Genomic DNA, 15302 nt, shown 5'->3' with positions numbered 1-15302 from the left:
AAGGATCTTGGAGAGACTAAGGAAAAAGGGTTGAATAGAGTAGGGGTGTCCAACCTTGGCCACTTTAAGACTTGTGGGCTTCAACTCACAGAATCGGAGTTGAAGTCCACAGTCAAAGTTGATTGGACACCTTTGGAATAGAGTGTCCTGAGAAATATTATGGCCGGGTTCTTGGAATTCTGAGCATAAGAATTTCACATTGCAAAATTTGGAGGGTTCCTCTTGTCATATTGTGTAAGGAAGTCAAGCCACATATTGTAGTTTCTGTAACAGAAATCTCTAGTTCATTGTGTGAGTATTATGTGAATATTATTTTACGTTTTATGAATTAAAGGATCAGGGCAACATAGTATGATTTCATGGTTCTTTGCTGCACTAACTTTTAAAGCCTCCAGTTTGATCACTGGGGCAAACAAATTCTGAAATTCACTCTTAACTGTAAGCTCTTAGAGGTAGTCCTCATTTAACGACACTTGTTCAGTGACCATTTGAATCTACAATGGCAATGAACTAGTGGTAGTTAGGATCGGATTTTGTACTTATGGAATTGCCATTGCTAAGCATTTTTTTTTTAATGACTGCATTGCTCAACAATGGAATTTCAGATCTCAGTGCCATAGCTAAGTGAGGTCTGCCTGTATTTTCTTTTCTTTAATTGTTCCAGCAGGCACATCTGTGTCACAAAGAAGTGATGCAGGGGTGGGTTGCTGTCAACATTACTGCCGGTTTGGTGCGTGCAAAAATTTAGCGCACAAACGCTGGCTTTGCTTGCGGGCACACCAGATGCGTGCTATGTGCGCAAGCGCATTTTCACAAAATAGGTCTGCGCATGTGCAAAATATAAAGAAAAGGAAAAAAATTAACTTTCTGCAATGAAAATTATTCTGCGCATGTGCAGAACCTAAAATCAAGATGGCATCGCTGTATGAGAACAGTTCATGGGCGTGGCAGGCCTGGGTCATTGCCGGTTCCAGCGACCCAGGCTGCCAAACCACTACCGGTTTGGCTGAACCAATCCGAACCAATAGGAACCCACCTCTGAAGTGATGCTTTCCCTAGTTATCTGTCTGGGTATTAAGAGATTTCCAAACGAAGGCATAATATAAATGTTTTAATTACTGTACCTTGCACATATCTGATAACCACTTTTCTTCTCCCTGGTCTATGAATCCATGGGTGATGAAACGTGTTATTTTGCTGGCATTGAAGTTGGAGTAGTCAATTGTTTCTGGATGAATTGCACTGATTTCCTGTAAAAATATGAAAATCTACATAAATATTAGGTAGAAAACAACAGACACACATACACACAGAGAGAGAGAGAGAGACAGAGAACGAGAGAGAGAGAGAGGGAAAGAGGGGGCATTTATTTTTTTCTCTACTCTTAAGCATTGTCATAACTGAAACAATTTCACTTCGCTCATGAGCACCTTGGGAATATTAATATTTCGTGCATTAGTTAGTTAAGTATGGATGGAGATTTTTGAGTCCGATCTTAATATTATACTTGTACAACCAAAGTATTTCAAATATATGTGTTGTACATTTATTTTCAATTTTCTGCAGCACTCATATATTTTCTTTTTCTCAGTGCCAGAGTTGTTGTCTACAAAAGTATTTTCTGGTGTCTCAGACCATAATTGAATCCATTAATAAATATAATGAGAGTATTGTATTTATTTCAAATGCTGTTTCAATAATATTATCAACTACTATAGGTCGTTTCATTTTTTTTTCTAGATGGTTTTTAAATATATGGCTTTATTAAAATATCTATCATTTATAAAGCAGATGCAAAAAGAGTTACATAATGTTACTTATAGATATTCTATAAATGTATTGGTTGTTTGAAATACTCTAAGGCATGTACATTGTCACACTATTATTTATGCTATGGAGTCCTTTGCTTGATTGTCTGACTCTGAGCTTGATTGTTTGCATGCAAACATTTTCACAACTAAGTAAGAGAATCAGTACTAGCGAGTGTGGGGTTTGCTTCTTGTTTCTACACAATAACTTGCCCTGCCAGTGTTGGTAGGGCTTTCATTTTTTCCTTGGTAGTTCCTTGATTAGAGAATTGTATTGTTTTCTGATTATTGCTTATTATTATAATAAGCAACTTATTATATTATTGGTTATCATGTTTCACAGAAAACAATGAAAAAATGAAAAAAGTATATGGGAATCTCTTGAGAGCGCTTATCGAAGATAATCATCACTATCATTACATAAAGGGTTTAGGACAATAAAATCTGAACTTCGTTCTTTTTATGCACTTCACACTTTACTCACTGAATCAAATGCATTACAAATCTCTCATCTGAAACAAGTCTAATAAGTTATATTATTAAACGCAACAAGGTAAAATACGTAAAGATTCAATAAATCAACTATTTTAAAAATATATTGGACATTGGTTGTATATTGCTTCACCAAATATAACCAAGGAAATGATTAATAAACTTTTATATTATATAGCCTTATTTTTGGATACATATGATCAAACTATTAGAAGATGGTTCTTCCAAAATGTTTTAAAAATCAATTGAGGGAGGGTAGATCTCACCTGAAAGTTATCATCATTCTTTGTAGTATACAGAAGAAAGCGTGTATTTATTTCTTGAGGTGACCAAGGGAGTCGTGCGATGGGCCGTTCCACTGTTCCAGACCATGGGATGTCATCTGTAAAGCAGCCCACGCGTTCATAGCAAACTTCTTTGCCTGTTATATATGTATCAGATAATTAAAGCATGAGTAACGGAAGCAAAAGTTCATATTCTACCATCTATAGCATATCTTCTCTGGTAATGATATCAGCAGGGTATCCATTCCTTTATCAAACTTCGTAATCATTCATTTTCTCCTAGTTTCCCTTGCTATTTGGGAACTCTTCTGAAGTCAATATGGTTTAATCTAACCTTGAATGAAAAGACTTCTGAAAGTAATTTGCAAACTGTATGGGAAGGAGTTAGGTCCTCGGCGCTCTCCATCACTTTGATATGTAGATTAATTTCTGCTGCATGGAAATCAATTTTATTTGCAAGGAATAACATCACTTGTAATCCATTTTGGCTTTTTCTGTTTTCCCCTGTTCAATCGGTAAGAAAGGGGTATGGATAAGAAATTCTGGAACTGCATAAATGCACAAATCCTGCAAAAGGACTGGAATTCTAGTAACATTTCTATTTACTACAGGAAAGGAACTTTGGAATCCCAAGACCATTCAGCTTGACATTTAATTCACAATACAATTCCCTAGCATTGACACTTCAGCTGATACAAAACACGGATAAACCAACAGCAGTTTAGAGTTGTTACATAAAACAATCAGCTCTTACCTTTAACTGCAAGGAACAGTAAAAGCAGCGTGGTCCAAAAGGCAAGCATCTAAAATATTTTTAAAAAACAAAGAGAGAGAAAACAGATGTATGGGTGTTAAGAATAATTTATACTAATTTTTAACTTACACCTAAGGTAATTATAGCAATGAAAATATAGCAACTGAAGAATTTTACTTGATGAAATAAGTTGTGACTTACTGTTTAGCCTTTGCTTGAATTCCAGACAAAGGCTTAAGCTAAACATGCCTGGCCTTTTATAAAGCATCACATCCTTGAGGGTTATTTATGAAACTAAATAGGTATGTTTCAGATTAAGGTTATCATAAATACACAAAGCTTACGATCATATAGTGAAAATGGACACTAGGTGAGCAAATCATTGAGGTATTTTTTTGGGTGGTACTTCTAGAACAAATGTTTAGTTAAAGGTTATTCTTGAAGCCTTATTTCCCTATATAATAATTTTAAAGGCAATAAAATTCTTTACATTACATTCCTTGATCAATAAGTATTAAATAATATGTAAATAAAAAGGGAGGAAAAGACTCCAAATGCATGCTTTCAGTAACTCTAATATACACTTCATAATCTAAAAGGAATATAGCTGAAATACTTTTTACTGGATCTTAATACTTGCCGGTTCTTACTTTCTCATTGAAGGTTGTAAAATTTGAGTATAAGTATAAATTGAATATGTTATTTAATGCAATGTTTCTTAAGCTTAGCAACTTTAAGATGAGTGGACTTTAGTACCCAAAATTCAGGCTGACTGACTTGAAGTCCACCCATCTTAAAGTTGGAATGGGGCAACTCATCCCGGCCATCTTGCCATGGCCAAATCACTGTGGGAAAACTCACTGCATCCAACCTACCACAGGATAATTCAAGAGAGGACAAGTAGAATTGCAGCAAACTTCACCTTCAAGGACTTCTAACTTGAGAAGGTTCAAACCCAGTGGTGGGATTCAGCCTGTTCGCACCACTTCAGGAGAACCAGTTGTTAACTTTCTGAGCAGTTTGGTGAACTGGTTATTGGAATAAATCATTAGGGCAGACAATCGGTTGTTAAATTATTTGAATCCCACCACTGTTCAAACCTAAAGCAAGACAAGGCCTGCTGCAATTCACTTGTCCCTCTCTTGAGTTATCCTGAGTTGAATTGTCCCACCATAAGGCAAATTGACTGAGGCAAGTTGGCCAGGCTGAGTTGGCCACAGCGAGTTGTCTTAGACCAGGGGTGTCAAACTTGATTTCATTGAGGGCCGCATCAGGGTTGTGTTTGACCTCAGGGGGCCGGGTGGGCATGGCCAGGTTGGGCAAAGCGAGGGTGGGTATGGCCAGCTCGTTTCAGGGTCACCTATGGTGGCCCAGGCAGGGCTGGTGGGATCCATTGTCTCCAGTGAGGAAGGCAAGACCAGGGAGAGCTCCGTTTTTGACTGCAACGCCTCCTGCAGCCCTCCGCCAACAAACATGGAGCTCCATTTTTGCTGACAGAGGCACTATAGGCCAGTTCTTTGCTGTTTCCAGGGCAGCTCTGTGGGCCAGATCTAAGCACCCCACAGGCTAGATCCAGCCCCTGGGCCTTGAGTTTGACACTCCTGCCTTAGATCCTCATGAAGTTTCTCGGATTGAGAAACACTGATTTAATGTATGTTGCTGTTGTTACAGTTTCCTTGCTCTGTTAAAGATGTTCCTCCAATTGACAGACAATGAGCAACTTCATTTTTACCACAAGAAACCGTACTTTGCAACTTCCCTACCCACCTGGAGGAAGAAATAAATTTCAGGAAGGAAATCTTATTACTGTCATTTTCCAGGTTAGATTTCATTGCACCCGACACAACTGTGATTCTATTAAATGTTAAGGCTGTACCCAATAGATTAAATAGGCAAGGAGATAAATGTGGGAGAATGGCTAAGAATAGTAACCAATCCAGACACACATGGAGCTGAGATGTTAATTAAAGTGAAATACGTATATTGCTATATTCAAACTAGTACCAGCACAACCATTTTCATTATAATGGACTATTCCTAGCATGAATACTTTAATGTAAGCCTAACTAAACAAACCAATTCAGCTCCTCTTTTTAAATGTTACTTAGCCTTCTTTTCACTTTCCTGGGAGAAAAGGGGACAGAGTGGAACGGAGTGGAGGGGAAGAAAGCCAAAAGGCTCACAGTTTCTTCCTAAACCAATCTAGCAAGCTTTGGAGTAGTATTTAGAGCAAGGCTGCCTTGCTAACAAAGCTGATTTTGTTCGTCAGTCTCTCCTTCCAGCAGCTTCACTTGAAATCTTTGTCAGACAATTGTGGATTTTCTTCAATCCTCTTACCAGTCTGCAGCTGTCAACCTTGGTGTCCTCAGCTCATCCAGTTGATCCTTTCACCAACAGAAGGCCAGTGTCTTTCAAACTTGGCAACTTGAAGATGTGCGAGCCTCAGCTGTGACCAGAAAGAATTTCCTTCTTGACTGCAGCCTAACTATTCTGGTTCTTATATACTCAGATTATATGTGCCAGATTGCAGGTATTCCTAGGATCTTTATTAATATATATATATATATATATAAATGCCTCCATGGATTTGACCTTTTACCCGGGGTGGATTCCTGTTGTTAGACTGGTTGAATCACACCACTCTCTTTCACCCATTGGGAAGAAAACATTTTATCTTGACATTTATGATGCTGTAAAGAACTTTTTTTTCTCTTATCACAGCAGTTCGTTTTGCCACACTAAGAAGAATCATGGGCCTCTTCTGGAAAAAAAAAAAGAGCTACAGCTACCTATGGCATGCTCTCACAGCATAACATGTGGCATTTCAAGTTCTGCTGACTTTTCCACAATAGAAATTTTCTAATGCTCATTAGAAAATGCTCTAAATGCAGGCCTTGATGTGCTGCATTCAACTGTGGCGTGCACAACAAAAAAGCAATTGTATGAAAATAATGCTGCCACTATGATCCCTCGGAAATGAAGGGACATAGATCCATGTTTGATAGGGTCAAATTTTAACTTAAAATCTATAGATGTTTTATTTATTTGTATTCTGCCTTTATTACATAATAATTATTTTATTATTATAAGTATATCTCTCCAGCTGTGGTAATCCTCTCCTAAAATTATTAGATAAGCCGAACATATAATTTTAGGTTCTAAAGAAGGTGTGGACAAGTTAGAAATATGAGTTATGTCATGAACCAAACTTCATCCATTATGTACTTGTTTATGAAAGCGTGAAAGGGGGAAATGTGTACTGTGACATGACACCCACACCTTTCTATGGTCTCTGTTGTAGTGAGGGTCAGGCACTTATTGATATAACTGAGAAAAGTTATTTGAAAAGCAGTGACAATCCTGTGGATGTTTACTTGCACATGCATCCTGTTAAACTTTGCAAAAATTGAGTAACATTGGACATGTCTGATGTAATGTTGTCCATGCAGTATACAACAAAAGACATACTCATAAACTAGTGAAATATTAACTTTGGAATCAAAGGGTCAATACACGTCAAATGATTTTTTTTCTTCAAAGGCTTTTATTTCACCACTGAGGTTTAGTAAAACTTCAAACAACAAAAGCAGTATGCTATAACTATATTTCTCTGCATGTTTTAGTTCTTCATTTCTCTATGCATGAAAACACAAAAGGGCATCACCTGTGTACACAAAAATGAAGCTGCCAAGGTTGTCTGAAAGTCGTTAGCAGATTTTGGAGAGCATTCAGGGTCCGTGCCATCTGCTTGGTGACAGATGGTTCTAAATGCCAATACCAGGGGAAATCCTAGGAAAAAATATAATCAAGCAGTGGGCTTGCAAGCACTTATAAATGATTACCTGAAACTAGCATGGTTTTGCTATAAAAAAAAAGGTTGTTCCAGACAAACATTATTGTTTTCTTCGATAGTGTGAATAGGTTAGTGGACCAACAGAATGTTGCAGATGTAGTATATTTAGATTTCATAAAGGTGGCTATAAACTCTGGTAAAATTGAAACAATGTGGAATGGATGATCCACTATTAGATGGATTCATAGGTGGCTGAATAATCATAGCCAATGCATGATGATCTATGTCCATATGGTGGGAAATGCACAGTAGGATACCTCAGATTTTGGCTTTGGGCCCAGGACTCTTTAACACCTTCATTCAACCTCTCCTCTTGATCTAAATGAGGAAATAAAGTTTCGCTCATAAAATTGTGGATGACACAAAGCTGGGGCAATTGCTAACACTGCAAAACACAAATTCAAGATTCCAAAAGATCTTCACAGATATGAACACGATTATCCAATGAAATGTTCAGTGATAAGGAATGTTAGGTTCTGCTCTTAGGAAGGAAAAACTCTTAGACAAGAAAAACTAGATGAGCAGGTATAAGAAAATAGTGCTTACGAGAAGAACTGGTGTCTTGAGAAATCACAGATTAAGCATGAGCCAGCAGTGTTGATATCGCTCCCAAAACAGCCCATGCAGTTTTGGGCTGCATTAATAGAAGTACAGTGTCAACATAACAGGAAGTGAGAGTATTTGCATTCTATGCTGCACTGGTCAGGTCACACTTGAAACATTGTGCCCTGTTCTGGTTGCCACAGTACAATAAGGACAGTAAGAAATTGGAAAGAGTGCAGAGGATGGTAAAGATGGTCATGGGGCTTGGAAAGTAAATCCCACAAAGATCATTTATGATATGCTTAACCTAAAGAAAAGAATTTTAAGGAAAGACACGATAGCAGTCTTCCATTAAATGAAGGGAAGTTTCCAGGAAGAGGTTGTGGATTTTATTCTACATAGCACCAGAGGGTAGGATAAGAACCAATAGGTGAAAGCTTTACAGTGAGAGATCAAACTTGAGATAAGGAGAAATTTCCTGCTCTTTAAGCCATGGAACAGTCTGTCTCTTGACGTAATGGCTGCTAGTAAAATGTTAACTATGAACGTTAACTTGAATGTTAGGCTGACTGTGCTCCATCATCAGAAGGTGTTTTTGGTTTTAAAGGACCATCATTTGTGCTGGGCAGAGGGTTGACTTAGACCTTCAAAAAAGACCTTCCAACATTATGATTCTGTGATTCTATCATTCAACAGAACTTCATTAGTCCAGGATCTATCCGTAAATCTATTAATTTGTTCAAGAAGTTTTTCTCCTAAGGCAACATTCACAAAATGATAATATTTCATGTATTATATACGTTAAAATATCATCTTGTCACCACTTCTGATCATGTGAGCTTTATTCAACCTGTCCCTAGAAAACTATGTATATTTTCAAATAATAAATAACTGTTTTACAGGTAAATTTAAAACAAAATAAATGGACGCATTTTTCTAAAAAAAAAAAAAGATATCACAGGCCATTTGGAAAGCTGAAGTAATTGAATGGATAACTGTTGTAGCACAAATAGTATGTGGCAACCTTGAAAATGCTGTGCAAGTTTGAGATTTGCAGGACCTGAAATTATTACCATTCCATGTATTCTATGTCCAACTTTTTCACTTACCGGCACATATTGAGTGAAGAGGAATTGTCCTGCGCTGCATATAAAATATATAATATAGTTAATGTGTATAAATAACAAATTTCTTCATTTTTAAATATTTTTGACAATATTGTGGGCTTGCATTCTAGCTCTCGGGAGCCGCATGTGGCCTGTAGGCTGCAGGTTGGACACACCTGTTTCACTGTTGTGAAACAGTGCTGGAGACTTATTGTCTCCTTGAACATTAGGAGTCTTTTGACCATAGGGCAAATGATGAAATCTAGGTAAAGGAGGTTCTTTACATTCTGCCTACTACCCTACTATCCCTGTGTTGGTTCCTCATTTGTGTTCAGTAATTTAGGGTGGATAACATCATCTCTTCCTGTTCAGTGAATGGCCCACGTTGATGACAGACCAAGCAAAATGTGTGGTTCTGCCCTGAGAAACACTGACATATTCAATGCTTCCTTGCGAGTTGCATTACTAAGCAGGGGTAGGAGCATGGGCTATCTGGAATTTGAGGATTGTTGTAATTCACATAGATTTTAAAATAATGCTCTACTAGTTTTATTCTCTACAATGACAACAATATGCATGCTACACACCTACTCTTTTCTATAGTTCTGGCATGGATACCAACCTGTGAATGCCTTGAATATCAAAAGTATTTAAAATCTGCTCTTCATCCTAAAATATTAGGGTGATAATTGAGCATAATACTAAGAAACATGTAGATAAGTAAAGATTAACCAGTCATCAATCTGATAGCAATATCAGCTCTGGAACCGATTAGAACTAACTTGATCAGCTTCAGGGCTAAAGAAGAGTAGAAACTTTCTTGTAGATTCAAAACATCATCGTCATAGTAATCCAGTGACCCTGTACATATATTTATTTCTTCCTCAAAGTATAGAAGGAAATCTTCAGCCTTGGAAGAAGACTGGCCTTCAGATGTCCCTTTTGCAGACTCTTCAGCAGGTCTTATCTTCTCAACAACAATGGTTTGATATTAGTAAGCAGTCCCCTCTGATCTACCCATTTTCCTTCTTTTCAGTATCAAGCCATTGTTGTTGAGAAGATAAGATCTGCTGAAGAATCCACAAAAGCAACATCTGAAGGCCAATCTTCTTCCAAGGCTGAAGGTTTCCTTCTACATCTTGAGGGACAAAAGTTGTGCACAGGATTATTGGATTAGTTGTCATTTGTCTGGTGATAAATATATCTATAGGGTTATCAGCAAAAATAATACGATTTTTGCAATAACGGAACACCACTGATTTATATGTCAAATTATTTCCAATGCATTCTTTCTGTATTAAGCTGAGGGAAACCATTGGAAAATGCTAGGAAAGGTCATAAAACATTATAGACTCTCCTCCTGTGATCAGAAAGGAAGATCCATGATTGAAAACCTGCTCTTTGAAATGGCAGAATAATCTAATCCTAGTATTTAAATACTAATGGTTCACTAAATGGGACAGTTTCGAAATGAGTTTATAAGATTAAAAATTTATTACAAATAATCCTTTTACAACAATTCATTTAGTGACCATTCAAAGTTATAATAATATTGAATAAAGGGATTTATGACAGTTTTTCACACTACTTTTCCAGCATCCCCATGGACATGTGATCAAAATTTGGATGCTTGGCAGCTGGCTCATATATATGACCGTTGCTGTGCCCCAGGATCATGTAATCCCCTTTTGCAATCTTCTGACAAGAAAAGTCAATAGGGAAGCCAGATGCTAACTTAAGAACTGCTGTGATTCACTTAACAAGTGGGGCAAAAAAGTCGGAAAGTGAAGCAAAACTCACTTAACTACTGTCTCACTTAGAAACAGAAATGTTGGGCTCAATTGTGATCATAGGTCAAGGATTATCTGTAATTCCTTAGGCAAAAAAAGAAGTGAAAGCAAAAGAGGAGTAATGACAGCCAAAGCAGGATCCAAACCTCCCACATTAGCTGGTAAGAACCAGCAGAAATTCAAGTACAGCTTTAGGGATTCACCCAGTTTAGGTTGGAAGATTCTGCCTGCTTCAATGCGAGCCCACTGTTTACTCATAAATAAGTCCTATTTATACCACAATAAATAAGTTCAGAAGTGCAATACTTTCAGAAATGCTTTCATTATTACTGTATTAATTAATGAAAAGGTATTCTGCAATCACCTATAGCCGGGATGGCGAACCCATGTCACGCATGCCAGATATGGCACGCAGAGTCCTCGCTGCTGGCACGTGCACCATCACCCCAGGTTAGATCTCCATGGTATGTTTCTTTTGTGAGCTTCTGATTCTCTGCAAGCGACAAAACAGAAGCTCATGAAAGAAAAAGATCTTACCTCTTGCTGAGCTGCCGGTTTTGGGATGCCCCGCTTCCCACCGGCCAGATGGCCTTTGGGTGTCTGCTGTGCATGCATGCCCACACATGCCTGCACTCATGCCTGTGCATTTGTGCATGTCCGTGCATGCAAACATTCATGCGCACAAGCACCTTTCAGTTTGGGTATGCACGCATGCAATTTGGGCACTCACTATCTAAAGTGTTCGCCATCACTGACTGTTGTGGTCCAGCAGATCCGGTTGAGCTACTGATGGACTCGGATAGCGAGGAACCATATGAGTCTGCCCTGGACGATGTGGAGGACCCTGTGCAGGGTTCAGACTCAGGGCAGGGACCAGAGAGGTTTGTTGGCCACCAGGAGGCACCTGAGGCATGGAGCAGTGAGGAGGATCAAAGGCAGTTTATCCCTGATGCTAGATTGAGAAGAGCTGACAAATGGAAGCAGCAATTATGTAGGCAGACTCACAGAAGATGATTAAGCACAGGTGGTTGTGGATTGGCCCCTTCCAAGAGAGATTATAGGTGAGGCGTTGGGAGGGGACATTTGCAGGAAACAACCGTTTGAATTAGTAGTTAAGAAAATCTATGTATTCTAGCCATGTCTGCTCGTTTGGACTATCTGCATTGCTTCATTTGAATTATCTGGGTTGCTCTATTAAACGTGAGTTGTCTGGGCCCTCAGCCAAAGGATTCGTTATCTCAGTAATTAAACAGTGGCAAACAGCCAAGCTTGTGCTCTGGTTTATTCACAGGCATGGAGAGTGGGGTCAGAACACTGACCTATAGCATTTTGCAGAGTTTCTGGCTCAAAAGTTATTTTCACCATACTGTTTATAACAAGCAGACTGTTCTATCCAATTGCTGCAATTCCTTTATTTATTTCTACCTCGGGAAAGTGCCTGATGTTTCAGTCTGATAGCTCATAAAAACCCGACAAATAACAGCAATCATATGAGATAGGCCTTCACTGCACATTTACAAGAAAACACTTCTCCCCATCCATGCATGGATACAAATATACATCTTTCCACAATTGGGATGTTTATTTAATGAATGATCAGAATATAAACATATTTTCCTATTATAAAGAGAGATATTATTTTTACTAGGACTTTCTATTAAAAGCCAACAAGGTAGTACATATCAAATAAGAATAACAAAGTGTGAAAGCAAATAATTTCTTGTTATGTTTGCCATCAGCCACTTGGAGCTCCTACAACTTGATTTAGATTTGTTGCAACTGCACAGAGGCGTTGACGCATACCTTGGCTGCAAAGAGATTGATGGGTAAGCATAGGTTGCAGATGATTGCAGATGGGTCAACACTTCAAAATCTCAGCTATTTGTGGAAATGCCCTTTCTGCGTGCTAGTTGGTTGATTTGACTTCTTGTTGGGAGGTAGGTGGAAGGCAAGGCTCATTGTTGTTTGAGCACTGCCTCACCAGAATGTTAACATTTGCAGAAATATCATTGCAACAGCTACGCAACTGCCTCCAAATGACAGGCACCTACGTTCCCTGCATGCAGTAACGCAGAAGTCTAAATGAAGCTTAATATGAAGTCCAGACAAAAGATTGCAATGCTTGTAGGTTCTTTAGTTTGAAGATGGAAATGAATAAGAAAAAAAGGTTTAAGTCCATGGCATTTAAAGCAAAGTATCTTGACATTTAAAAATCACAATAAGCATTAAGATGACAATCCTGTGGCTTTAAAAAGCTCTCCATAGGATTAATTGAATTTGCCCTTTAAGATCACATAGACTAGAGGATCAAATAGTAGGAAGTGATTCCTTAAAGACTCATTTTTTTTAATATTTGAGGAATGTCTGCTGTGGGAAAGATTTAAAAGAAAGCATGGGATCCAACCTTGGGATAGATAAAAGGAACCGTGAATCCAAATCTTTAATGTTTTCTTTGTGTTAGATATTAACATATATCGTAGCAAGTCTCCTCTCTGGTCCGCTGCTACAGCAGGAAACAGGTATCGCTCTGATTGGTCGAGAGGCGTACCCGATCCCTATAAAAGGGGAACCCTCCGGCCACAGAGCAAGCTGGATCACTACTACTACTAATAAAGAGCTGTTAAGTCACTTCGTGTCCGCAGTCTGTTCTCTCGTTGCCCAGATCTAACATTTGGCGACGAAGGTGGGATTGAGAGACAGATAGGACGAAGAACGCTACTTCAGAATCTCCGGATTTGATCCAGCCTAGGAATTCGGCAGAAATTCCGGCAGCCATCTCAGGACACCGCAGTGCGGCAAATTCAAACAAGAGAAGATGGCGATGCACACTCCCCCCGCTCCATTCGACCCAGCGAACGACGAATGGGAGGCATTCATGATTCGTTTCGAATGTTTTCTCGAAGCGAACGAATACACGGGGATAACCGACGCCCGAAAGAAAAACATCTTCCTCGGCTACTGTGGAAAAGAGGTCTTCAACACGGCCAGAGACCTCACCGCGCCTACTCCGATACAAGCGGTATCATGGACGGTGTTGCAACAGGCTCTACAGACTCATTACGCACCAAAACCTTCCCACCACGTTTGCCGCCAGGAATTCAACACGCGGAACCAGAAGGTGGGAGAATCAATCAACCAATATGTTGCAGCCCTGCGTAAAGCAGCAACTCACTGCGAGTTCAGGGATCTGGACGAGCATATCCTGGCACAATTTGTTTGTGGGTTAAGAGACATTTCACTACAAAAGAAGCTGTTGGGAAACCCAAATTTAACCCTACAGATAGCACTCAACGAAGCAAGGGCATCAGAGTCAGCGGAGAAATCATCGGTGACCATACAACGCGGTTTCAGCGTAAGCCAGCCAGCACCCAGGCACACCAGAGTTCACTACGAGGACACCAACCCCGACTACGAGGATCCCGAGTTCGAGGACAGTCACCTGATGCGGAGCAGTCACATGAGGCCTGGGGGGAAACCCAGATTCCGTTTGCCGCCCTGCGCAAGCTGCGGAGGGAATCACCCCCGGTCTACCTGTAGGTTCAGGAACGTTGTTTGTTCGCACTGCAACAAACTTGGGCACATAGCACGAGTGTGCCGGAGCGAAGTCCCTGCCTCACGGCAGCCACCTATGTACCGCCAACAGAAGCCCAACCCAGGGGCTTGGCGAAATCAAAAAGGGCGCCCAGAGAGAAATCCACAAGTGTCTACCCAGAGAGAAAATCCCCAAAGAGCTGAGCGAGCGTATTCCCAGAGAGATTACACACAAAGAGCTGAGAGAGCGTTCTATCAAGACGCTCAACGAGAGTATTTTCAGGATACAGATGCTGAGATAGAGTTGACCCAGAGAGAGGAATTGCGAACGTATCTCACCACAATAAGTCAGGTCCGCACCAAGCGGCCTAAAAAGCTGAAAGTCACAGTCCTCTTGGAGGGCTCACCTTGCGAGCTGGAAGTTGACACAGGATCGTCCCTGACGATCATTTCATGGGCATCCATGAAACAGGCTATCCCTAGCCTCAAAAAGAGCCAACTACGCGTTCCAGACATCCTGCTTCGAGACTACCAGGGGAACCGAGTCCCCATCGTGGGCCAAGGCACATTCCAGATCCGTTTCAAGGACATCGTAGCCCAGCTGCCCGTGACCATCGCCAGCGCACCGTTACAGAACGTTCTAGGACTAGATTGGTTTGAAGCCTTGGGGCTAGAAGTCACCGGAATCAACACCGTGGAGAACAGCAGCGCTGAGCAGATCTTTAAGGAGTTCGAGAATGTGTTCAGCCCCGGTCTTGGTAAGTATGTGGGTAAACCAATCTCATTCAATTTAGACCCCAAAGTGGCGCCAATCCGACTTAAACCGAGACGAGTGCCTTTTGCACTCCGCCCAAAAATAGACAAAGAGATAGATAAGTTAGTGGAGCAAGGAATCCTTGAGCTGGTGGATCACGCGCGCTGGGAAACTCCCATCGTGACCCCAGTCAAGCCAGACGGGTCAGTCCGCCTCTGCGTGGACTATAAATGCACAATTAATGTCTCGCTACAACAAAGCACATATCCTGTGCCAGTAGTACAGCACTTATTGCACTCGTTGGGGCCAGGAAAGATATTTGCTAAATTAGACATGGCACAAGCTTACCAGCAGTTGCCCGTGGATAGCGCCACAGCGGAGGCCCAA

General features: G+C 40.1%; 1 protein-coding gene across 1 annotated transcript in view; it reads right to left on the bottom strand.

Moving 5' to 3' along the window:
• LOC309392637 (uncharacterized protein) overlaps positions 1-15302 on the bottom strand; it is a gene marked incomplete at its 5' end in the record, with an annotated part of 61797 nt that overhangs the window by 17209 nt on the left and 29286 nt on the right. Inside the window, 3 exons of the mRNA XM_081954067.1 lie at positions 1125-1250; positions 2567-2721; positions 3339-3387. Of these exons, the coding sequence (XP_081810193.1) occupies positions 1125-1250; positions 2567-2721; positions 3339-3387 (330 nt within the window). The remainder of the gene's footprint in view (positions 1-1124; positions 1251-2566; positions 2722-3338; positions 3388-15302) is intronic.

The sequence above is a fragment of the Natrix helvetica genome, assembly GCF_964273705.1.
Source record: "Natrix helvetica genome assembly, chromosome: 5".
NCBI lineage: Eukaryota > Metazoa > Chordata > Lepidosauria > Squamata > Natricidae > Natrix > Natrix helvetica.
This window is presented reverse-complemented; position numbering and strand designations above follow the sequence as displayed.